We start from the raw sequence: 25,250 nt of genomic DNA, 5'->3' as shown, positions 1-25,250 counted from the left end.
TATATCTTTTAAGGATACAAACAGTCTCTCACCCCTAATTCAGAATATATCGTGTTATGGCCAGTCTTCTCAGTGTTTTGTTTCTTTTTTTAAACTCTTTTTCTCTTTACCCATCCAGTACCAATCCACGTTTTCAAGTACGAAAATTGAGAAAAATGGAGTTACAAATCATGACTATAATGAACATTTTAACACATCACAGGTATGGTTCAAATTAACATTACTATAATGAACATTTTAACACGTCACAGGTATGGTTCAAATTAACACTGATATGATTGCTTGCATATCTATCTTTCTTCTCATTATCTTCAAAAAAATCCCTAGCCTAAGACACTCGGCTGTACCGGTACCTATAGCTGGCAGTCTGAGATACATTTTGAAGACTGACCTCAAACTTTTCGTCACTTAGTCCAACTTCAATGGCACCAATGCAATGGAATTAGTTGAATGATCAACTAATAACATCCACAGCCAGTATTCCGATCAAACTAAATTCAAATTCCTTTAAATTAGACTCAAAGTATGAATTCATCTGAACTTGCTGGCACACACAAACAAAATACAAGACTTTGCAAATTGCACTGACTCCAAAACCATCACACTTTGAAATAAGGCGCAGAGATAAACCATATAATTCTTCTGTCCAAAACATCATTCCACTCCCATCCCACCTCTCGACTGACGCAGAAGGGGTGCATTCCATGTATACAGAAAAAAACGCCTGCAGGAAGTGCACCTATTCAGAGGAAACGCATCCACTATTGGTCGACTTTAACCCCTGGCCGGCCTTCTGCTCAGCTAACTCACACCAAAACTATTCCATTTTTTTTCTTCTCCCAGACGTGTCTTTGTAGGCCAGGTGATTTCTAATCAAAGACAGACCAAAGACTTCAGATAATGCAATTTAAACATATACAGCTGGACAATTATCAGAATACTCTCACAAAATAATGTATCCATCATGAGAAAATCAGAAAAATAACAAATCTCTTTCAGGGCAGAGAACTGCATGAAAACAAAACACAGTCATTAACCATTCATATTTTCAGGCCTCAGTATAATTAACTTACAAAGAAGCCATACAGCGACAACTTTGTCTTTGGGTCAATGCACATTTTCAGACATCAAGTACAGGCGAAACCGACTATAACGACCACCCAAGGAACCAACCAGAAGGGGTCGTAATAGACGGGAGGTCACTATGTAAAGTTCAATTAGTCGGGGATCCTTTAGGCCCCCCCAAAAAAATTGTCTGTTTCTGGTCACCCGACCGACCCTAAATTTCGGCGCCGACCCTAAACTTTTTTTTTCCAAACTCCAAGGATCACAAGTTCAATGCACTCCCAACTGTGCTACTGAGGCCCCAGCCTTCTACTAAAATTCCCATTTGTCCAAGCTCAAGATGTAGATGTCTCAAGTCTTCTTTTCTGTTTCATCATGGAAATATCAGACCAGGTAAACAAAGAAAAACATGTCATACTCTTTCAGTCTTTGTCACAGATTTGTAAATGTGTTGAGTGTCTTGTCTCTATGTATAGTGAATCCAGTCTCTTTGCGCGATTTTTAAAGTTAGTTTTATTGGTCTACATGCATTTGGGGTAAAAAAAAAATTAAAAAAAAAAAAAAAAATCCTTACCTACCTACCCTATTTTTTTTAGCCATGTTACCAGAAACAGACAATTTTTTTTTTGCCTTAGGGTGGTCATTGTGGTCGCCAAGGCAGGTTGGACTGTATTATTGATGAAGTGAGTGACGAGTTTGGTTCATGATCATTTCTTGGTGGAGGATTTGCCCATGGAGGCACGTAGAGGCAGCTTAGCGTCGATCCAAGTGTTGGGCCGTTCCATCATACTCTGCCACGTTATTGCTTCCTCCCCCCTCGCGTCCATCCAGTCCACCTGGTGACCTCCCTTTACCACCCCTGAAACACAAAATGAAACGTGAATAGATGATCTTGGGAAATCAATCTGTATGGGTTGAGAAAGAGTAAATACTCTTGACAAATATATGGTAAGCTCTCCCATGTGGCATTATAGGTACGTGGGCCCGGTGATTGGACTATAATGTCACGCAGGAACGCATGTCTCATATTTGTCAGATTTACCGTTCATAACATCTGTAAATGGACCCCTTTTTTAAGACCTGATTTTCTCAGATTTTGTAAAGTCTTAAAACAGGGGTTCCACTGTTCCATTGTACATGTACTTTCAATCCCTCATCTACTATGCTCACTTAAAAGTGAGGGCTAAAATTTGTGCTCCAGGTTAGACTGTCCTCCTTCCCACTCACCCTGGCCCAAGTTGAGGCGGACACCACCCAAGAATTCATTGGTGCCGAGCTTTTCATGGTCCCACACGGTCAGTTCCAGAGAACGATCTGCAAGCTCCATGGGGTCGATGCCATCAAAGACCAGGATTTGGTTCCACATGGGGTTCACTGAGTTCTTCACCACTGGCGTCTTCTGCTTGCCTGTACGTCTTTGGTCCGGTAAAAGGTATCTTGAGAAACCAAAAAGACATGATTGCATGAGAAACAAATTGTTTTGAAGCACTTGCCTGTGCGTCTTTGGTCCGGTAAAAGGTATCTTGAGAAACCAAAAAGACATGATTGCATGAGAAACAAATTGTTTTGAAGCAATTGACTTCAACAACAACAAAAGTGACAAATCTGAAGAATGATAGAGGGATAGAGCCAAATATGACACACTTATAACTTTGCCCTCATAATATTTTCATTGACTATAACCTGTTCTGTTAGAAACAGGTGCCTGCATGATCTCCAGATGTTAAGGTCTTGTCAGCTGTTGATACCCATTTCCAATTTCAACAAACACACCAAGACAACACCAGATATTAAGCGCAAACACTAACCTATGAATAATCTGGATAAGATGAACCTCATATGATTTCATCCCTGTTGCGTTCCACTGTTATGAACCAGCTGTTTGCTATTCTTCTGTTCTAAAGATCAACATTTTCTGTGAAAGAAAATCCCTGTGCTCCGTCCAAGACGATGAATGTCAATGTCAAAACAAATCAGACAAATTCTCACCCTTTAACGAAGGGATCCGAGCCGCCGTTTGAGCGCACGGCCGTGAGGTTGTTGGCGGCTTTGATCATGGCATGGACCTCCCCCCTGGGGTCGACCGCCGCCTTGCTCTTCTTGGACTTGGACTTGGACTTCTTGCCGTCCTCCACCTTGTCGGGCGTGACGTACATCAGCGACACCACCAGCTCCCCCTTGTACTGCATGGCCGTCTCGTTCATCTCCTCCGGCATCTGGACATTGATAAGATCAATTGCCATAAATGACAGCTTTATTTATTTTCGAAAATCATTAGAACAAAATTCAGGATGAAAGTAGTTTGATCATTTCAATGCTTTTTTTCTTCTCTCAGGTGCCAGAACTGGTGTGCATGAGAAAGTTAGCACCCCAATGGGAGCCAGCCGCGGGGTAGGATTGGTTGAAACTGAGGTGTGTATGTGATTTCAACCAATCCGAATCCGCGGCTGGCTCCCGTTGGGGTGGCAACTTTATGGTCCCTGAACTTTGACCCAACACTTATAATACAGAAAAGGAACTTGTCCAAATTTATCCAGAAGCTCTTTAACAGTTATTTTAAAAAACAGTTCTTTTCTCTCCTATAGAAACCCAGATCTCTCCTTTCAAACTCCACTGACCCGTGACTCCAGGTCGTAGGTGCAGAAGGCGGTGTCGTCAAAGCGATGCACGTCCATGGGAATGGTCACCTCCCCCAGGAAGTCGTTGCGGCCGAAGCGGTCACTGTGCCACACGGTCACCCACAGGGTTCGGTTCTCCAGCTCCCCTTGTGAGATGTGGTACTGTAGAACGCATTCAATTTAACAGTTGTTACAATGTTATTTGTCATCAGACATGGGAATAGAAAACGGTCAAAAAGGAGAAAAGGTGACTTGCCAAATCCAAAATAAGACAACAACAATAAGATTTTATCAGTTAATTTCAACCCTGATGTAAGAGAAGCAAGCAACATTGATTTACACATGAGGAGTGCAGCTTCAAAATCAATTTAATGTGTCCATTTTTTCTAACCAACATGAACACCCAGAGAGGTTCAAAAGAAGATGTGGTACTTTGGAACGTATACAATACTAGATGAATACCCGCTTCGCCGGGTACGGCTTCGCCGGGAAGAAGTTACCAAGCCGGCGCACCGCCCGAAGGAAGGGAGATAAACGCGCAAAACACTGGAGAAGAGTAATACCCGGCTTTGCCGGGACAGTGACCTTCTAAAAATAGTATAACGGGAATATGGATTGAGCGTTGTCGACAGTGACCTTCTAAAAATAGAAACGGGAATATGGATTGACGCCACACGAAGGAAGGGAGATAAACGCTGAAAACACTGGAGAAGATAAGGAAGAGTTACTGGGAATGGATCCAGAGAAAAACCAAAATCGGTTCAGCGCTGCGTGCTGAGAGCACGTGTTGAAATATCTCATCGACCAGGTTGTGTCCGGGGTGTACCTGAATATGGCCACCAAATTTGAAAGAGATCCATCGAGAACTTTGGCCGTGCATCGCGGACACACACACACACACACACACACACACACACACACACACAGACACAAGTCGTATATTATAGACTAATATATAGACTAGATGAATACACGCTTCGCCGGGTACGGCTGCGCCGGGAAGAAGTTGAGCCGAATACCCGGCTGCGCCGGGGACCCGGCCGGCACACCGCACGGAGGAAGGGAGACAAACGTGGCTGAAAACACTAGAGAAGATAAGGAAGAGTTACTGGGAATGGATCGAGAGAAAAACCAAAATCGGTTCATCGCTGCGTGCGAAAAACCAAAATCGGTTCAGCGCTGCGCGCTGAGAGCACGTGTTGAAATATCTCATCGATGAGGTTGTGTCTGGGGTGTAGCTGAATACGGTCTCCAAATTTGAAAAAGATCCACCGAGAGCTTTGGCTTGGCATCGCGGACACACACACACACACACACACACACACACACACACACAGGTCGTATATATATATATAGATAACAGTTAGAAAAAGTCCCGAAAGGAAAAGTAAAGACATAAAAAAAGCTGATCGACGCAATGTAAACAGATCTGTCGAAGCCAATGTCTTCACAATAAATAGCTGTCTATCCAATTTCAATTTTCTTTCCTCACAAAGAGGAAAATCAGGAAAGTACTTACACTGAGTGTCTCGTCAAAGACAGGGTTGAGGGTGTGTTTTTTGATTTTAGTTTTTCGCTTCCCTGAGCGAGTCTTGTCAGGCAGCAAGTACACTTTCACATACCTGAAAAAATAAAACATGACAAAAATACAGTACTTTGTGCAAGAAACATTTAAACATGTTCCTTTAGGTTTCTTTGTTATCTGAAAGAATACCAACAGACAAGAAAAGTTTGAGATGTCATCAGATGAAAAGTGATGCTGACATGAATTTCAGGATTTCCTTGAATTGTTTTTCTTTCATGTCTATTGCAATTATTAGCTTTCCAATTTAAACTGATTTGCTATTCACTTTGCCAATATTTATGACCAAACAAGGAAAATATTACACTAACTTGTATAAGAGTATGCAACACCCTCCCCCCCCCCCCTTGCCCCGTGTGTCTGTGTTTTTGTTTTGTATTGTTTTTGTTTTTGCCTGGGATAGAAAAAAAGTTTGTTCTTTTATTACCTGCACATTATGTATTTACCCATCATAGTCTGAAATATTGGAGCTCACTGTCTTTCACATTCTTATTCTCTGCACACACACACACAAACACTCACCCTAGCTACCCCCCTTCCCCCCCCCCCCCCTCCATCTTCTGTCCCATCTGCACCAAAGCCATAAATTCAAATAAACCCCATAAACCCCAAAATCAAATAATAAACTGACGGGTCTGAGCGGTTGTGTTTGGTATCCACAGGAGCTAGGTCGTGACAACCTTTGATGTGAACCCTCAGTGCCGAACACTTGACGTCGTATACCAGGGAGAAGGTTATGTCCCCGGTGACAGGGATGCGGCCGTAGTTTATCTCCCCTGCGTCACTGTAGACGCTGGCCAAGCTTTCGCGGCTGCTCTGCAAGTCAGATGAAACGTTTCATGAATATCTGTCCCAACTGACATGTCCCAGTGCAATTGGAGAAAAATTGCTAGAGAATTTTGCTGATCATGCATGCATTGATTTATATGTCAGTTTTGAATTTCTATAATCTGTCAGTTTTATGTTTCTAAAGTGAAATTAGATTAACCCACAGTCTGAAGGAATTTTATCAATTCATTGCCATGCAGCCAGAAAGAGCACTTTTTGTATGCAGTTTCTGAACGCAAAATCTGAAGCACATGCATCATTTCTGAAACCTAGCTCATACAAACCAAAACCAAAACTGACACATGTTCATGCATGCAACGTACCATTTACTTGTAAGAAATATCATGCCTGCTTTAAACATCGAATCCTTGTCTTTGAATAATAAAGCTAACTCGGTGCAAAGTAAACATACTTCAAATTACATCAAAAATGTTAAAACAGATAAATCTTTCAATCTTTGAACTCTTTTTCAAATCCAAAAACAAAGAGACTGCCAATGTTCCAAAATTCAGAATCAAAAAACAAGAAAGGTAGGTTGTTGGATATATTTGTGAATGTATTGTTTTGTCAATAACAAACGTTCCAACAACCTACCTTTCTTGTTTTTTTTAATTCTTTTTCAAATGAAAACTGAACCATTAAGCATATTGGAGTTTACTTCTGCAAAAAAGGCAGCTTTATATACAAATTCACATTATTTGAAGACTGAACCTGTTTTTTGTATACAATAGCATGCAACACTAAATATCAGATCTGGATCTCTTATTTTCTTTCCAGTATGTTTACTACACCCGCCACCACCTAAAGCCTACATGTATCTTTAGTGCAACTCCTAACATTATTGAGCAAAGCAACACATGACTATAAACAATATGATCATAACCATTTATTTAAGTTAGTACCAAAACAAACAAATCACACAACTAAAGGATGGAAGTACGAAAGACATATATGTCAAAGCGCAGATCTTCACATCAGGATCCACAGGCGTAAGGGGCTATCAATTGCTGTGCAAAATACTGCATGCAGAGGGTAAAAGCCTCTTAAAACAAACTCCTTTAAGACAAAATCTGCTTAAGATGAACTTGATAGTTTCTGCACTTTAATAATACAATGTTTATGTAACAGAATAAAGTTGAACTAAAAGGAATCATCTTTTCTTAATGCCCCTGGCTGTAACAACTGCACCAAGAAATCATAAATACCCTAATTAACTTCCTTCACTCTCTGTGTGTATATGAATACTATTATCCTGCGCCAATTTCCTTTCTTATCCTTTCTGCTTCCCACAATTAAATGAATCTTTACCTCTTCTACTTACATATCCAACTATAGGCACTAAAACACTCATAGAATTGCTTAAACTACAAAGGTTATACTCTTCCCGACTTACTTTTGCAGTAATCCAACCTAACACTCCAGAAACCTGGGTGCTGATATGACATTAATTGTAACTATCTTCAGTGAGGAACATACATGCAGAACATTGCCAATGATTTCATGCACAATTAATGTGTAATTTAACTACATTCGCTCCTGTTTTTTGTGTGCAACATGCAACTGTTATTTCTAAAAACGCAGTGAGTCGCATGATAACAATGAAGCAAGTTTAGTTATACAACTGTTCATGTCATCAGCAGCTAACAGCAACTTGCAAAGAAACAAACTAGCTAGTCTGTGAGTCAATTTATGAGGATTAACTTTGTGTAATGCAACAATCGGCAGCTAAAAGCTGAAACTGGCTTTGAGAATAACACAAGGATTCTCTGCTGGATGCAATACTTGCCGGATCCTTCACTCTTTTAAAGGGAAGAAGGGAGACAATTTGGGCAGGAAAGGGAGAGCATCCTGTCTTAGACTACGGGAAAGACACATTAACTTTGCTGCATGAATATCAAACAAATTAAAAAAAAAATCAAAAATTCAAAAAAAAGTCCCCCCAAAACAATTGGGCCAACTGCAATGGACAAATCTCTAATGACAAGGAGATTTGCCACAGAAGGCAGATAAAAAAACCAAAAAAACATTCGCATAAGCACAGAATAAGGTGAAAATGAGGAAAAGATTAGCCAAAACAAGACACTCAGATAGATTATGCACATTTATGAGTGTTTACAAGCAGGAGAGTCAAAATCACATGAAAGAAACAGATCCTACAATCTTTTCACTATTCTAAAAAGGTAAAATCTCTTAATTTTCTTCATTTAATTTTCTTTTTTCACTCTCTCTTAAAACTAGAAATCAATAGACTCGAAAGTTTTTATACAACTAGAGTTTGCACAGCTCGGTCTAATTGTATCTTCCTACAACTTTGAAGCCAGTTTCTATCTTTTAGACATACTTAGAGTGCACTATAGTATTCTTTAAAGCAAATTATATTGTAATTCAATCCAGTTGGCGTTTTAATGAAACAGATCCTGTGATTGGTCAGAATGCCCTAACTCATTAAAAATTACCGGTCATTAATTGTCGATAACCACTCGCTAAAAAAGCCATTAACCACCTGCTGGCGAGGCGCATTGATACAACCTCAACTAGTCTCGGTTAGCTTTGAGGGTCATTTTACAAGTAGGAAATATGAAGGCCAACGAAATACTGAGACCATAAGGTATGTGAAGTGATGACGTCGAATACGTGACATAAGTTGATGCATGAATTCTTCCGGACTACGTCAGTCAATTCCAAAGATCGCTTTTGTGATGAAAAGAATTTGTTTTAGAGTTTGCTGTCCAGAAACCCGTCAAAAAAGAAGGGAAAATGTATGTGAAAGAAAACAAAACAGGAGCAGAGTGATAAGAGACATATTTCTTGGGACTTGACCCTTGCAGGTAGGTGGACTGAAAGTAGTGTGTGAACAGAACAGAACCAATTCTGTCTGTTTACCATCGCATGAAAGCAGGAGAGAGACTGTCGTCAGATTGAATTACAATAACATTAACATGCTTCCATTTGAAACTTCTCGGTCTTCATCGTGGATTGACACCCTCCCAAAGTCTAATTGAAGCCCTCCGTCGCTTCGCTCCGTCGGGCTTCAATTACCTTTGGTCGGGCGTCAATCCACGATGACGACCTTGAAGTTTCAAATGGAAGCATGTTAATGTGTAATTAACCATGTTTCTTTTTCTCAGAAAACTAGAAAACAAATTCACATTTAAAAAAACAAACCTAAGAATACTGCTCTTTCATCCTTTATCAAAAGAAGTTGAATTCTTAGGTTTAGAGAGTAACATTTCACACAACCTCTAACAATTTACATCTGCATGAAAAAACCCAAAAAGAAACAGGCAAGAAAACAATGTTATATCAGGAACACTGAACACTATTTCTCCATCCATTTAACCAAAGCACGACATTGAGAAAAATTTACCCATCGTCATTCAAAGTCCTGTGGAAAGTCAGTGCAGAAATGTGAACTTACACCAATGCTGTTTCGACTGATTCCCAGTCTGCTGCCCGGGAGATGCTTGGCAAACAGCTCATCTATATTATCATCATCGTCCACAGATTTCTGCCGTACACACAATATAAAACAACATATAACACACAATGTGCAACATAAAACAACATAAAGTGCACAATGTGCAAGTGATCACCAAGCTGAAACATTAAGAAGAGTGCATTTACGTCAAGCTGGAACAAAAAGAGTGCATTACGTATGTCTAGATGCACATAACATAAAGGTCCACTGTATTGGCCAGAAACGTTGATATTTGCAGAATGCACCGAAACTACATGTACATCCAATTTCCTACAGTCATTTTCCTTTGCCAAAAATGAAACGGGTGTATGGATGCACCAGTGAAATTCACAGGTGCTTGGAACAAAATGCCTTCGTTTGTTATATCTGATCATGCAGATTACAATCAAATCAAATAAAAGTATTTGCACCATTCATTCAATGCAAGCTTATAATGACCGTAGATAAATGTTCATTCGGTCCCATAAAACGTATCTGCAAATCCCAAACAAAGAACCGACATGCTACAGGTTTGATTGATACTGTTGTATTTGGTGTGATTTTTGTTTTTTTGTTTGCTGTAAATCGTTTTTGCTTACACAAATCTGTTATTGTTTCCATAATCTAACTTACTTGTCGTTCATCTCTTTCCTGCATAAACTTACAGTGTTTTGACTTTTTCCATTACTTTTAACTATTTTTGGCAAGTTAATTTACACTGAAATCAAAAGTTTGACATCATTTACATGCAAAGACTATAATGTGCAGCAGAACAATTTTTGTTCGACTTTCTCTTATGTCAAGACTTTGTTATACATGTGTGAAGGTAAATCTGTTTCTTTTCACAGGATCCCATTATCGTTCAGACCTACATTTTACTGTCACAAACAACAGAAAACGACAAGTGAAGGACGGTACAGTACAATCAGATCCTTCACAGGTGCACATAGGGTAAGAGACATTGTGATGAATGAAATATAGTACAACAGACCAGTTCCTACTGGACAAGCTAGCTAAAGAAGGTAGAACAGTGGCACCTGTTCTTATGTATGTGGTTGTTGTTTATGAATGTAAGCTAATAATGCTTGTATGTTATTTTTTACGAGGAAACTTTTTATATGTAAAATGTTGAATTTTAATGTCCTATGTAAAGCGCCATGAGACTGTTATCTGGCGGTGAACAGCGCTATTATGAGTTATTTCTAATATGCTGACTGTTAGCAAATGATAACAAGGCATGTCGAAAAAAAAGATATCAAGCATATGAGCCTTTTAGGCGAATGCTGATATCGTTTGTGAGACATGACTGTTGTCATTTGCTAACAGTCTGCATATTAGAAATAGGCAATGGCTATTTTGCCGGTACCGGCAACGTAGCCTACAGGCTACGTTGCCGGTACCGGCAAAATAACGATATGTTACGGTAGAGGCTATTTTGCCGGTTGGACGCTGCTGAAGCTAGTAAAGTGAAACGTCTAGTCGGATTCTCCATCTCACAAAGGCAATACACAAGTCTCGATGTGTGTGTCATGAATCACATGAAATAGATTGAATATACGGACGTTGAATATACAACAAGTCATCGTCACATCTCTCTCTCTATGATCATTGTCGCTGACTCTCTGTCTCCGTATGTGTGTCATGAATCACATGAAATAGATTGAATATACGCACGTTGAATGTACAACAAGTCATCGTCACATCTCTCTCTCTCTCTATGATCATTGTCGCTGACTCTCTGTCTCTATGTGTGTGTGTGTGTGTGTGTGTGTGTGTGTGTGTGTGTGTGTGTGTGTGTGTGTGTGTGTGTTGTGTGTGTATGTGTGTGAGTGTGTGTGTGTGTATGTGTGTGTGTGTGTGTGTGTGTGTGTGTGTGTGTGTGTGTGTGTGTGTGTGTGTGTGTGTCATTCATAGCAGTTCCTGCACCAGAACCTGGTTTTTGGTCTTGAGCGTTTTCCAGCGTATTGCAGATGGAGGGATCTGAGACATGAATCACATGAAATAGATTGAGTATTCAACAAGTCATCGTCACATAGTGCACACACAGTACGGAGAGAAGACCGTACAGCCGAGTAGACGTGTTGGACGGCTGTGGTGTTGTTGTTGGTGGTAGTGGGTTTGGGGCGGCTGTCATATCATACACTAGTTCCACAACCGCTACATGAGACGTCGTAGGCCTTGGTGCGACTGAACCATCCTCTTGAGACGTCGTAGGCCTTGGTGCAAATGAACCATCCTCGTGAGACGTCGTAGGCCTTGGTGCGACTGAACCATCCTCTTGAGACGTCGTAGGCCTTGGTGCGGATGAACCCTCCTCGTCAGACTGTGGTGTTGTTGTTGGTGGTGGTGGGTTTTGGGCGACTGTCATATCATACACTAGTTCCACAACCGCTACATGTTTTCCAGATCCCCACATTTTTACAACAGAATCTAACACGCTCAATTTCTCTTGGAAATCAAAGTTGTTTTCTGCAGCTCAAGAAGCCAATTGTTGTTCGAGGTGGAGGGCTCGCCGGTATCGGTTGTTTGCTGTGACAATGCGTGGACAAGGCGTCGTTTCGACTGTCACAGGTAGTCGTTCTTCAACAATGTCAGAAAGTGCCTGAAAGAATCGATGGCCGCGTTTGTAGTATTCAAGTGTCCACCGTTGGGCAATCAATTCAGTGTCGAATAAATCACGACCGCATATCTTTCTCACAGCGAAGATATGTCGACACGGTAGCGACATGGACTTGTGGAAAGTACAATCACAGGATATTGAGAGAGAGAGAGAGAGAGAGCCTCTACCGGCAAAATAGCCTCTACCGTAATATATCGTTATTTTGCCGGTACCGGCAACGTAGCCTACATGCTACGTTGCCGGTACCGGCAGAATAGCCTTTTCGTTAGAAATAACGGTTTTATTACCGTTTAATTCGACGAAAACAAATTTCGAAGCGACCCCGCGAATTAGACAGAACAGCCGCAATGGGAACTGGAGCGCTCCTACCTGATTATGCCTGTCAGTCAAAGAATTCTCGTGACCTGGGTCAGCCAATCAGAGTAATACTCCTGACGTGATGAATATTCACAGATCAAATGTGTTTGACACACAACAATCTCACAAGATAAACCATGTTCAACATGCGTTTCGGTTGCTTCGCTTTTTCTTGTTGAATAGAGAGCGACAGATTTAGAACCGACTCAAGACGGATGGGAAATGACGTAAAGATACATTTGACGTAACGCGAGTGACGCAATTTCACTTGATTTTCCGAACTTAGGTAATTTAGATTTCAAGTGAGCGAGTCGGCATTTCACACTCAGAGGATGGGCGGTACCTTGCTGTTCCGTAAAGCACCCACCGACAAAACTCGCTTATCGTATCGGTATTTTTTTTTAGATAAAGAGAGTATTATCTGACAGCATTTGAAGTGTCATTCTGTAGAATAAATCACGCTGATATTGTTGATTTACATTTTTACTTTGTCTTGTCAATTCTTAGCTTGATATACAAAAAGGGTCCCTGCCTGAACGTTATAACATTTAACAGGTCACCTAGAATCCCTCCTGATTGGTCAAAAAGCAATATGGGGCACTGAATTGGTAATATAGAAGAATGTTTTATTAGTATTACCTGCCAGTGATCGAGGCCCCTCTGATGAGAGGACACCTCCAAATAAAGTACATAAATGGAGTCTTCTAACTTGACCAAAATAAACCTGTCATGACAGGCCACCTGCAATGTAGGGACACTTTGAGCTAGTCCCTAGGGTGTCCTTTCGTTGAAGGTAACAAGTGTACAATAACTCTGGACAATGACATGCTGTGAAGACCCCACAAGAGATCTGTTACTACAAGAAAACGACAGGCTGGAGAGAGCATCAGGACAAATTTGTTGCTAGTGAGGTTTTACACTGGTCAGGGGCGGATCAGTTCATTTTATGGGGGGGGGGTTTCCAAAAGTATATTGTGAAGCTATGGGTGTGAAGGCGCAAAGCGCCGAGCCGACGTGCGAAGCGCCTAGCTTGCTAGGGGGGTCCGGGGGCATGCTCCCCCGGAAAATTTTGAAAAAAAGGATGCAAAATGGTGCAGTCTGGTGCATTCTGAGGATGATCATTACCAGTTTCATTTTGTCACTGATTAATACCCCAAAAATTTAAACTCAACCCCAAAAAACACAAAAAATTAAATTTTTTATTGGCTGGGGGGGGGGGGGGGGTTCCGGAAACCCCAGAAACCCCCCCCCCTCCCCCCTTGTCCGCCCCTGGTGGTACCTGCAATGAAAGGACACCCTTGGGGCAAACAATTTTCCTTCATTGCAGGTGTTCTTTAATGACAGGTATATTGGTGTCCTTTATTTAAAAGCGTTCTCTAATCATAGTGGTCTCACATCACAGGTTACACCGCGCAATAAATCTTGTTGTCATTGGTTGTCAAATGACTGGTGAAGAATGTGCAACGAGCTAGACATTCAATCTTTTGCCACTGGCTGACAACCAGAGGAACTGGTGAGGCTGTTGTTGCAACACCTTTGATTTAGAGATTGTACAACATGAAATACAATTGACAGGTATGATACACACACATACAGCCACTTCTGATGAGATCTGACAACATGGACTACAAGAGACATTCAATCTTTAGTCACTGCCGGACAACCATGGAGACTGGCGGTGAAGGCTGTACGTTACAACACTTTCAAAGAGATACTAGGACAACACAAAATACAATAGACATGTATGATACACACACACACCCAGACACTTCTGATGAGATCTGACAACATGGACTACGAGAGACATTCAATCTTTAGTCACTGCCGGTGTCATGAACTGAAAACTCTGCCTGAACAATCCCTCTCAATGCGGTCAATGCGCATGCGCTAACATGGGGAGATTAATCAGGTCGTGAACAACCTAACCCTAACCCTAACCCATGGTTCGTTCAGTCAAAGGATCGCAATTTTTAAGTCCAAGATAGGCGCAAGCGCATTGAGAGGGATTGTCCAGCAGAGTTTTCAGTTCATGACACCGGACACCAGAGGGTGAGGGCTGTAAAAGTCACAACACTTTTGAAGAGATTGGACAACAAGAATACATACACAGATCCAGACACCCGGACAGTACTCTACCTCGCCTATTGACCCTGTGTGAGACGTGGCAACCACTGAAGGCGTGGAGAGGTGTGAATTACTGCTTCGTTTAGGGGTACCACCACCACCGCCGCTCGCTTTGCTGCTGGGGCGCATCGGTGATGCTCCCCCTCCATCAGACTGGTCGCTGGCACCGGTGAAGTCACCGTCCGATTGCCGCGACTTGTTGAGGTTAGATGAAATATGCTGGGGTTCTGGTGCATCATGGGCTGTGACAAGTTTACAGTATTGTGTGTTAAGTCAAATCAACTGCATTAGTAGAATAGCAGATTCATTGTCACTTCAGTATTGAAATCACTGTGACCAGCTAGCTCTTATTCATGAGGTTGTATATTGACAGAAGTAATTTACAATGCCAAGAAAAAATAGTCATCAAATAAAGCACAAACTGAATTTTCAAATGAAATATTTTAACAGCTTTACCTTAAATGCTTGGAATAAGAAGCATTAGTTAAAACGGCTGATTTAATCATATAAAAAATTCTAAATCTGTTTAGGACACAAAATATTTCCTATACGCTAAAATGTGCACTCACATTGTACAAACTATTAGCTGAGTGTTACTTTTAATCAAAAGAAGTAAAGAAGAATGAAAATCTTCATATATCACGTTAATGCTGGAAAAATATAATCAAACCATTTCTCTCCGTTAGATTGCATGTAAAACAAACTTGAATGCACCAATTAATACACTAATTTGTATGATCGCTATCATTAAATTGAACAGTCCACTATATACATTAGTCTGTAATTATAAACATAAAATCTGAACATACTTGCAGCAAAAGCAATTAATACATCTGTGCACAGGAAATGTTAAATAAAATACAAACCAAGAAACAAAATTAACAGAATGTTATTAAAGGGTCATGTTAGAACAAAAATGACAAACAAAAATAGAATAATAACATCTCAAAAACTGAGGGGGAATAAACATGCTACATAGCACCTGTACCCCTCTTTAATAACAATCCATAACCACCAAATATTAAAGAAAATCAAACATAAACCAAACCAATAAGTAAGAAAGGAAAGGGATAAAATGTTTGCAAGTGATGAAAACCAATTTGACAGCACCAGAAAAAATATCTACACACAATGCCTCAAGATCAACCCTTTGTTCACCTACTAAATGTGCATTATATGCCACTCTACTGGTAAATGTGCCATATATTTGTTGAAGAGGATCCAGTCTGCAATTCTAAGATGACATATAAGATCTAGATCTAAATCCCATTCCAAGAGAATCTATATCTAAAGTCTAGCTTTCTCACAGCTGGGTAAACTGAGTTGTGGCTTTTCTAATGGATGAAAGCATGGAAGGCGTGCAGGAGTGAAATTCACTTCACTTGCGCGTTTACATTAAGCCGGAGAAATGAAATAAATTAAAGGGGAATTAAATGAATTCGGGACAAGCTGAAGTTGTTTATGGAACATTATACACCATACTTTTGCTGATCTCTTTTCACGTGTGTGAGTGTGAATCAGAACCATGCATCTAACAAACAGCTGCAATGTTAATACTTCCAATGCTATCATGTCTACAGGAAATAAAACAGCCAAATTTGTTTATGAAAGTAACCTCCTGTTAAGGAGGCAAATTTAGAACTGAAATTTAAAACTCCACTTAAATCTGCTTCAGAGAGAGAGAGAGAGAGAGAGAGAGAGAGAGAGAGAGAGAGAGAGAGAGAGAGAGAGAGAGAGAGAGAGAGAGAGAGAGAGAGAGAGAGAGAGAGAGAGAGAGAGTGAGTGAGTGAGTAAGTGAGAGGAAAAGAGAGAGAGAAGACAAAGAAAAAGAGAGAAGAGAGATATTGGACCCACTTTTATATATAGACAGAATAAAATGGTACTCTGTCTTTTGCCCACCTTACAATAAAAATCAACTCACTATGAATAAAGAATACAACAATTTACTCAAACACATTTCTTGACCAGAAAAATGGTGATTTCACACACATTTCCCAATGAGGATCGACATTTCATAAGGACTCGATCTCTGTCACACTTGTCACTGATATAATTATGGCTGCCCATTAGAACGCCTGCAATCTGACGCCCATCAATCTGTCAATATCATGTGAGGCACATTCAGGCTGACCTGATTTGATGATCAGAGCTCTAATGGCAATCCCTGCTATCCTTGTTCGGTCTCGTCTGCCTTTGTTTTCTCATTAATTCTTGCAATTCTGTTCATGTATATTTGATCTCTCTCTCTCTCTCTCCATGTGTGTGTGTGTGTGTGTGTGTGTGTGTGTGTGTGTGTGTGTGTGTCTGTGTGTGTCTGTGTGTATCTATGTGTGTGTGTGTATGTGTGTGTGTGTGTGTGTATGTGTGTGTGTGTGTGTGTGTGTGTGCACATGCGTTGGTGCTCCAATACCAAAGTCCCTCTTTGTTCAGTCTGTCCTATCTTTGATTTCTTTTCATTTCATGCACGTGTGTAATTTGTATGTGTGTGTGTGTGTGTGTGTGTGTGTGTGTGTGTGTGTGTATATATGTGTGTGTGTATATATATATATATATATATGTGTGTGTGTATTATGTGTGTGTGTGTGTGTGTATGCACCCCTGTATGTGTACCTGTCTATGTGTGTGTGTATCTGCATGCCTGCATAAGTGCCTGTTTGTCTGTCTGTCTGGGTTGGGCACATCTGTGCAAACCATATTCTACCTCTGTTTTTCTCTGAGCTACCACACAGAGAGGAATGCAGACGCATATTACTTCCATACGAAGGGTTACAATTTCAACAGAAAATAGTGAGGAACCAAATCTGAAATAAAACAAGAGAGAGCAGGAATAAGTTAGGTCTGAGAAAATAGGAAATTAAACCAAACAAACAAACAATCCAACTGTTAACTGCATCTAACTTAACTGTCATATCAAAAAGGAAAACAAATAGTGCAAGAAAACAAAAGAACAAGAAAAACGAAGAAAAGAAGGGCAAAGCCCATACGACTCACATGCTTGACCTTGACCGTTACATGACCTTGACCTTCAGGGTCAAGGTCAAATAACTAAACCTAGCAATGACATCATACACTAAGAACTGCTTTACACATTTTTCCTACCAAAATACATGTGACCTTGACCCAAGGTCAAGGTCATCCAAGGTCATGCAACACAAAGCTGTTAATTCAAGACATAGGAAGTACAATGGTGCTTATTGGCTCTTTCTACCATGAGATATGGTCACTTTTAGTGGTTCACTACCTTATTTTGGTCACATTTCATAAGGGTCAAAGTGACCTTGACCTTGATCATATGTGACCGAATGTGTCTCATGATGAAAGCATAACATGTGCCCCACATAATTTTTAAGTTTGAAACAGTTATCTTCCATAGTTCAGGGTCAAGGTCACTTCAAAATATGTATACAATCCAACTTTGAAGAGCTCCTGTGACCTTGACCTTGAAGCAAGGTAAACCAAACTGGTATCAAAAGATGGGTCTTACTTTGCCCTATATATCATATATAGGTGAGGTATTGAATCTCAAAAACTTCAGAGAAAATGGGAAAAATATGAAAAATAGCTGTTTTTTAGGCAACATTTATGGCCCCTGCGACCTTGACCTTGAAGCAAGGTCAAGATGCTATGTATGTTTTTTGGGGCCTTGTCATCATACACCATCTTGCCAAATTTGGTACTGATAGACTGAATAGTGTCCAAGAAATATCCAACGTTAAAGTTTTCCGGACGGACGGACGGACGTCCGGACGGACGGACGGACGGACGGACGGACGACTCGGGTGAGTACATAGACTCACTTTTGCTTCGCATGTGAGTCAAAAAGGAAACTGGATCACACGGGTTTACGATGGCTCAGGGGTAAGATAAACCACGCAAAAATAAATTCTTTGAAAATTGCTCGCTCTTTACGGAGGGCACCTAGGATGTTCCCGTTTGGTGAGCGTTCAAATGGAAGGGTGTTTGTACTGTGTGTAAAAGCCTGACAGTATCTGTGATGGTTTACGGGAGGCTTACTGTGCCTTTAAGTGGGAAAGTTATAATATTAATCAATGAATGGGTCTACTGATGAAGATTAACTTTAAACACACCTGAGTTAGACCGCAAGAGAGAATACGGAGTGAGTACAAATTATAAAGTCAAGACCATGCAAAGGGCAAGAAAATAAGGCATCAGTAATAAGTCACACGTACATGCATCCTCCAACAAAAGAAAATAATTCAAACTTATCACCTCCCGGTTGGGTCATGGCTATGAGGGTACCACCATCTGTGGTGCTAGAAGGATCTACTCTCTCGTCGTCCGTAGAACCCCCTCCGGACAACTGACCACCTGAACACTGACTGACCACTTCATCCTCTTCATCTGCTGACCCACGTCCACGATTTGTGGACAAAGCTGAAGAAACCATGTAACCCTCAGGACTCTTGGGAGAAACTGAAGCTTGTTCCACATCGTCCAAATCCATGGTGGCCTCGGGGAGGAATGAATCTAGCGAGGATAACTCACCATCTGCATGCTCTTCGGTGTTAAACCTGGAGGTATTCTCTGTGCGAAAGGATGAGCTGCGTGTCGAGTCTAGATCCAAGTCACGAAGGTTGAAGCTTCTGTAGGAATCTGAGTCTGAATCGTGAACGCTGTGGGAGATGCTTGCATCGTATTCTTCCGAAGACTGTCTGGTTGTGAGTATGGCACTTCTCTTAGGCTTCGGGGGAGCTATGCACGACACATCGTCTGAACTACTGTCATAATCTGCATGATCTACGTAAGCACGATGCGCCACGAAGGCATGCGTCTTAGCTGTGGATGTACTGGAAGCACCGCTGGGCAAATCATCCCGCCTTGCTTCATCCTGGCCAGCTCTCTTTCCTAAACCAGTCATGCATTCATATACAAGACCTATTTCTTGCTGGTCAGCTACCCTTGCTGCATGCATTACATTCTTCTTAGGTTTAGCGACAACATTATTCTGAGGAGGCTGTTCGGCTGGCATTACATCATGCAAAGCTTGTCTATCAGTGTTAAAGTCTACAGCATAATCATCTTCAGCTAAAGTTGGAGCACTTCTCTCACTCTCTCCGTCAGCCCCTGAACGATCAGTACCAGTGATTGAAGCTTCGTCCGATTCTTCTTGGTCCAGGAGCAACGCTTCGCCATGGGCAGTGAAATCTGCTGGCTTTGAGACAAGATCCTTCTCCATCTCTTCAGTGTGTGTGTCCCTCGTTTCTTGCTCAGGCTGCAAACTCCTATCCTGGTCTTCAAGAGAGTCCTGCCCTTCTAGACTGAAAGCACCTGAATCCTGCTCATGAGATTCCAAGGGTTTCTTGCTTGATCCTCTTGTGGCAGTTTTTATATGTTGTTCCTCTTTCATCTCTCTGCTGATCACGTCTCGTATGGCATCTCCTGGTTTCATCGAAGGCTCTTCTCGTGTGATCTTTGATTCGGCAAGATTTGCTGAAGCTTGCTGGTCATGCTCCCAGAGAAAGACTTCTCTATGTGCCCTGTTTGCATAGCCGGGGGACGGCTCCACCTCTTGCTGGAACAAGTCCTGACCCGGGCTCTTCTGCACTTGGCTAAGGATATCATCCTCATCTGTCTGAGTGGATGAATCTTCTTGGGAGGTGCTCCTTGACACGCTTCCCACACTCGCTTGACCTTCATCATCATCTGAAGTGATGTCCGTTTGGACAACAGCATCCTCTCGCTTGGGCAGAGCTTCCTGGACAACATGCCTGATGTAGTTCTGCATCTGGTCCTCCTGATCTTTGCTGACAATGAAGACTTCTTCCGTCTGTGTGGAGCAGACTTCTTGTACAGGGCTGATTGGCGACTTCTTCTCTTCCTGCACAGCTTGTCGACTTTCCTCAACGACGTCGACATCATTTGGATGTCCACTGCTTTGAGATGGCTGGCTCATTTCAGACATAGTAGATTCTTCTTCATTGGAATTAGCTTGCCCCAGTTGAGACTTGAGTTGCAGATCTGCAGCTTCTTCAAAAGTATCATCCACGCTCATTCTTCTTGGGGTGGAAACTCCAGCATTCAGAACTTCATCCTCATCATCATCGTCAGACCAGTTAGCGTCAAGATCATCGTGTATGGTTCCGTCACTGTCGCTGTCAAGGTCATCATCCTCGTCCCGATCGGTGTCATCCCCGGGATCGCCCGGCTCAGTTCTCTCCGAGATGATGCTGAGTGTGTCGGAGGAGGCGTCGTCCACGAGGAAGTAGCGCTGCATGGTGTAGGGAAGGTCCACCTCATGACTCCGCATCTTCTCAGCCTCTGCTGCCTGTTGCTCCAGAGACTGTAGATTGTCTAGGGACAGCTTGGCTGCAGTTTTCTGTTCAACTTCCTGCTGGTTTCCCCCTGATGTTGTGCTGTCTTCTGGCTGCTCGTAACTGCTGTCCACAAAACTGCTGTCAACAAAACTACCGTCTACGAAACTACTGTCCATTTTATCAGCAGGCTCCTTGCTCTGATGTTCCATGTCTGACGTATCTGGAGTATCTTTGCTGCTGTCATGGATGAGGTTTTCTTGGCTGTGGATTTCTTCATCGAAAGCAACATGGCTAGCGGATTTCTGATTCTCTTGTAAAGAAGACTCTGGATTGTTTTCTGGCTCTACCCCAGTCTCCTCCTCTCTTGTCTGGATTTCTTCTTGGATGGCAACTGACATGGGACTCTTCTTGTTCCTCTTCTTTGGTACAGGGGCCTCTTCTCTTTGGTGTTCTGCAGTGACCTGATGACCAGGTTCCTCAGCAACATCAGTTGTGTCATTGTCTCCGCTTGGGACCTCTGTCTGTATGGGGCTGATGGTGGAGAGAGAGGTGAATTTATCTTTGGAAACCTCATCCCCGGCCTCATTACCTTTGGCTTCAGCCTCTTTATTTTTGGCTTCAGAGTATTGGTCATTCTGCTTTTCATCTTCGTCTTTGCCAAAAGCTGCTAGCATGCCTACAGGCAAGCCACATGCACTATCAATATGCTTGCCTCTACTATTATGTTTGCGTGCAGCCTCCTTGTAGCGAGCAGGGCGTTCGCAAGCAGAGACAGAGCTACCTGCGGTGCTGTAAGCACTGTCATTGCACGGGTCGTGTTCCTCTTCTTCTCCTTCGTCTTCATGGCCGCTCAGGGTCTTTTCCTCCAACTTGTGGTCATTGTCTTGTCCATCTTGACCCTTGTCAACGGACCGAATCTTGTTACCTGTGAGCAAGCAAACTATTCTACAAGTCATTGTGGGACAATGAAGCAAGGGCTGCTAAGACTGTTCTGGGGAAATAATTACTTCAGTACAAACGGATGAATTGCAATCAAATGCTAATTGGTACAGCAGAAAGACCCTTTTCTCTCCTTTACCACAAAAAACACACAAAACAAACAAACAAACCTACACACATGATAGAATCCTGTGAAAACATGAGAGGCGTACTAAAACAACACTGTAACTAAAATTCTGTTTGCTACCCGAGGTATTAGTACCAGTTAAGACACGGCTTTGGTAACCTTTAAGCTTCAGATGACAAGACGATAGTCATCAATTCAAAACTTGAAAACAAAAACAAATTAGAAGTAGATGCCAAATGTTCTCAAATTCATGACTGAATCATCCAGTTCACCATCTAAAAGAACACAGAGAGGGTCCCAGCTTGATGGCAAGCAACGCTGAATCACAGACAGTCACCCTTTTGGGGTCACTCTCAGCCAGTCTGTGTAGCATTGTTTCTTCTTGTTTTGATACAGCAATATGGTACTGAGATTTTGCTGGTCTGAGTAGCAATAATTTGATCCAGCACTCAGTAGTTTTTTTACGTTTTTGTTTTTTTTAATCAAGGAAACGGTAAGCACTTGTTGAGACCTCCAGTCGATCCTGTGAAAGTAACTCTTTGTCCAAAAACAAACAAGTCCCAGTTCCAGTTCACCTTCCTTTGCCTCAACTACTTGGTAGACTCTAGCCAGAGCACCAAATACATCAGCTTTGCTGAAATAGGACCAACTCCAATTAGATCCTAACCCCCCCCCCCTTCCCATCAATCCCCATGCATCCAAACCTGTTACTTTTATTATCTTGCGATCAGAAACTTTGAAAGAAATGTATGTCCTCCAGTGACACAGTTGAATTGCGCTGGATCCTGTTATTTCACGGTTAGAAGAAACACACTATCAATTAATGATCAGTTTCCTTTAAAAACAAGGAAATGGTGAACACTGAACTTCAAAGAATAAACTGGTTGCAACATCAGAATTTCTAATGAAGACAGACTAAAATCAAAACATGCAATATGCATTGTCATGCTTAACCAATTTTCCAACCCAGTTTTACAGAAATTATTTTAAAAAAAGAGAGTAATAAGACTACGTTGAGAAGAGCCCAAATTTGTGAATTACATGGGAGTATGCAAAAAATCATTTTTGATAATACTTTATGAAAATGACAAAAAAGAAAACCAACATCTAAAAAAAAAATGTTGAAATGCAAACAAACTGATCGAACTGCGTCAAAAAGTGTCAAAATGATTGCTCAGACCACGCAATAATACTAGAAGATGAAAAAACATCAATTTGTTTCTGCAAGAAAACCCCACGAAGAACACTATGTATGATAAGAATATATGAAATAAAACTCCAATAACCTTCTCTCCAATATTGACATGAACAGTATTATATTCCAGAATTTAAAAAAATCTTGTTATCATATTGCTGCTGGTAATTTTCTGCCTTGCAAAAACAGAATTTGATGAAGAATGACCCCTTTTGGAATATCATGCTTGATTATGCAAATACTTCATTTTGTTCCAAGGTTGATGAATATAGTGAACAATAAAAAGGTGTTAAGATATTAGACAGTCCTATTTGCTCCCAAACTGATCGATCTGAATTTTTTGTTTGTTTGTTTGTTTGTTTGTTTGCTTAACGCCCAGCCGACCACGAAGGGCCATATCAGGGCGGTGCTGCTTGTTATATAACGTGCGCCACACACAAGACAGAAGTCGCAGCACAGGCTTCATGTCTCACCCAGTCACATTATTCTGACACCGGACCAACCAGTCCTAGCACTAACCCCATAATGCCAGACGGAGCAGCCACTAGATTGCCAATTTTAAAGTCTTAGGTATGACCCGGCCGGGGTTCGAACTCCCGATCACGGGGCGGACGCCTACCACTAGGCCAACCGTGCCGGTGTATCGATCTGAATAAGGAAGAAGTAAGAAGATTTTGTTAAAGAAGAACCTAGTGATTCAAGGGTTTGGATGCATTGACAAATCACAATCACAAACAAATATCTTCACAAACTAAACTAAACATTAAAACTGCCACGTGATTCTAGACTGGATCTTTTGCCCAGTGAACTGTGAAACAGTAGTACATGCACCTCATCTATTCTAAGCTATAGCTCTTTGTTGTTATGTACTGTCTTGGAAATTTCTAATTCGCCTGAATCGTCCCGAGTAAAATATGGTTTTAAATCACTGCATTGCTGAGTATTGCAGTAATGAGTGCTGAGTATGTCTTAAATATTCTGGCAAAAAATATTTGGAACCCCCAAAACCACAATTCAACGTTCTGAAAGTTATAATTAAACAAAAGAAAATGACTGAAAATACGATGTGCATTAACATTTTGTAGTTGCGTAAAAAAGAAAAAGAGAAGAAAAATAAAGTTAACAAGATGCTGATATTAACTGACATCTAGAAGACTTCGTGTGAGAGAAAGATATATCATAGTGAACTAAACAGAATGTGATTACACTGGAATATTTGGTCACAAGAAGAGAATGAATCCAAAATTCACTTTTAGAAGGAATCGAACCACCCGAGCGATTGCTGAAAGTGCCAGAAGGGACACGAGAGTGCCCATGCACCATCGGACCACCGAGCCACGCTGCAACTTTATCCTTTTCTCCAACAGCATCTGAAGGCGGTTGCACAACTACTGTAGGTGGGAGACATTTACTGACAGCCACTGTCCGCGAGTCTGAAACCGGCAAACCATGCTGGGACCCTTCCTCTGTTTCGTCTGTTTCTGTTTTATATACAAAACCATCCCTACAATTTGTGTGTGTGTCAACACAAAAACAAAGGTATAGTTTTCTGTATTTTCTTTTAATCCGAATTGTAAATACCTCTTGTTTCGCCTGTTTCTATCATTTATTAAGGATACCATCCCGGATTTGGTTGGTACTTCAAAACAAAAACAAAAACTTTTTTTGTCGCCTGTATTGTTTATTTGGGTGCAAATTGTAAGGACATGGAAAGAATGGTTTCTACTTATAGGCTACAAATTAAAAACACTTCAGCACAGGAGAACATAAACAAAACAAAGACTTCTTTTATCTTTTTAAATAAACTTAGCTATAAAACGAAACTAATGGGGTTTAAACAATAAGATTTAATAAATTAAAATTAAAATTAAAATTTTAACAGAACACATCAGGACAAAATATCTTAATAGCAAAGAGGACAAAAAACAAGACCAAATGAAGAAATGTATTCAATCATTCTTAAAATGTCCACACACAAATCTAAAAGATTTGCCTGGAGTAAAAAAATAACATTATTGTGCAGGCATTGCGCTATAGAAATACTTTTTTCTCCTAGCGAGAAA

General features: G+C 41.2%; 1 protein-coding gene across 6 annotated transcripts in view; it reads right to left on the bottom strand.

The window, feature by feature from the left end:
• Window positions 1-394: 394 nt before the first annotated feature.
• The window catches only part of LOC138963216 (synaptotagmin-like protein 5), a 139,643-nt gene continuing 114,787 nt past the window's right edge, over window positions 395-25,250 (bottom strand). For 2 of the 6 annotated variants that reach the window (XM_070335270.1, XM_070335271.1), the window contains exons 6-14: window positions 18,882-21,851; window positions 14,664-14,893; window positions 9,512-9,601; window positions 5,897-6,081; window positions 5,203-5,305; window positions 3,684-3,845; window positions 3,055-3,281; window positions 2,293-2,501; window positions 395-1,924 (exon numbers count right to left, since the gene is read on the bottom strand). In XM_070335270.1, the coding sequence (XP_070191371.1) occupies window positions 1,773-1,924; window positions 2,293-2,501; window positions 3,055-3,281; window positions 3,684-3,845; window positions 5,203-5,305; window positions 5,897-6,081; window positions 9,512-9,601; window positions 14,664-14,893; window positions 18,882-21,851 (4,328 nt within the window). In that variant the 3' untranslated portion in view covers window positions 395-1,772. The remainder of the gene's footprint in view (window positions 1,925-2,292; window positions 2,502-3,054; window positions 3,282-3,683; window positions 3,846-5,202; window positions 5,306-5,896; window positions 6,082-9,511; window positions 9,602-14,663; window positions 14,894-18,881; window positions 21,852-25,250) is intronic. The other 4 variants (XM_070335273.1, XM_070335274.1, XR_011454752.1 and 1 more) reach the window with 3 other exon arrangements.

Source organism: Littorina saxatilis, linkage group LG3 (assembly GCF_037325665.1).
Source record: "Littorina saxatilis isolate snail1 linkage group LG3, US_GU_Lsax_2.0, whole genome shotgun sequence".
Taxonomy (NCBI): Eukaryota; Metazoa; Mollusca; class Gastropoda; order Littorinimorpha; family Littorinidae; genus Littorina; species Littorina saxatilis.
The sequence above is the reverse complement of the archived record's forward strand: the minus strand, read 5'-3'. Positions and strand labels throughout refer to the sequence as shown.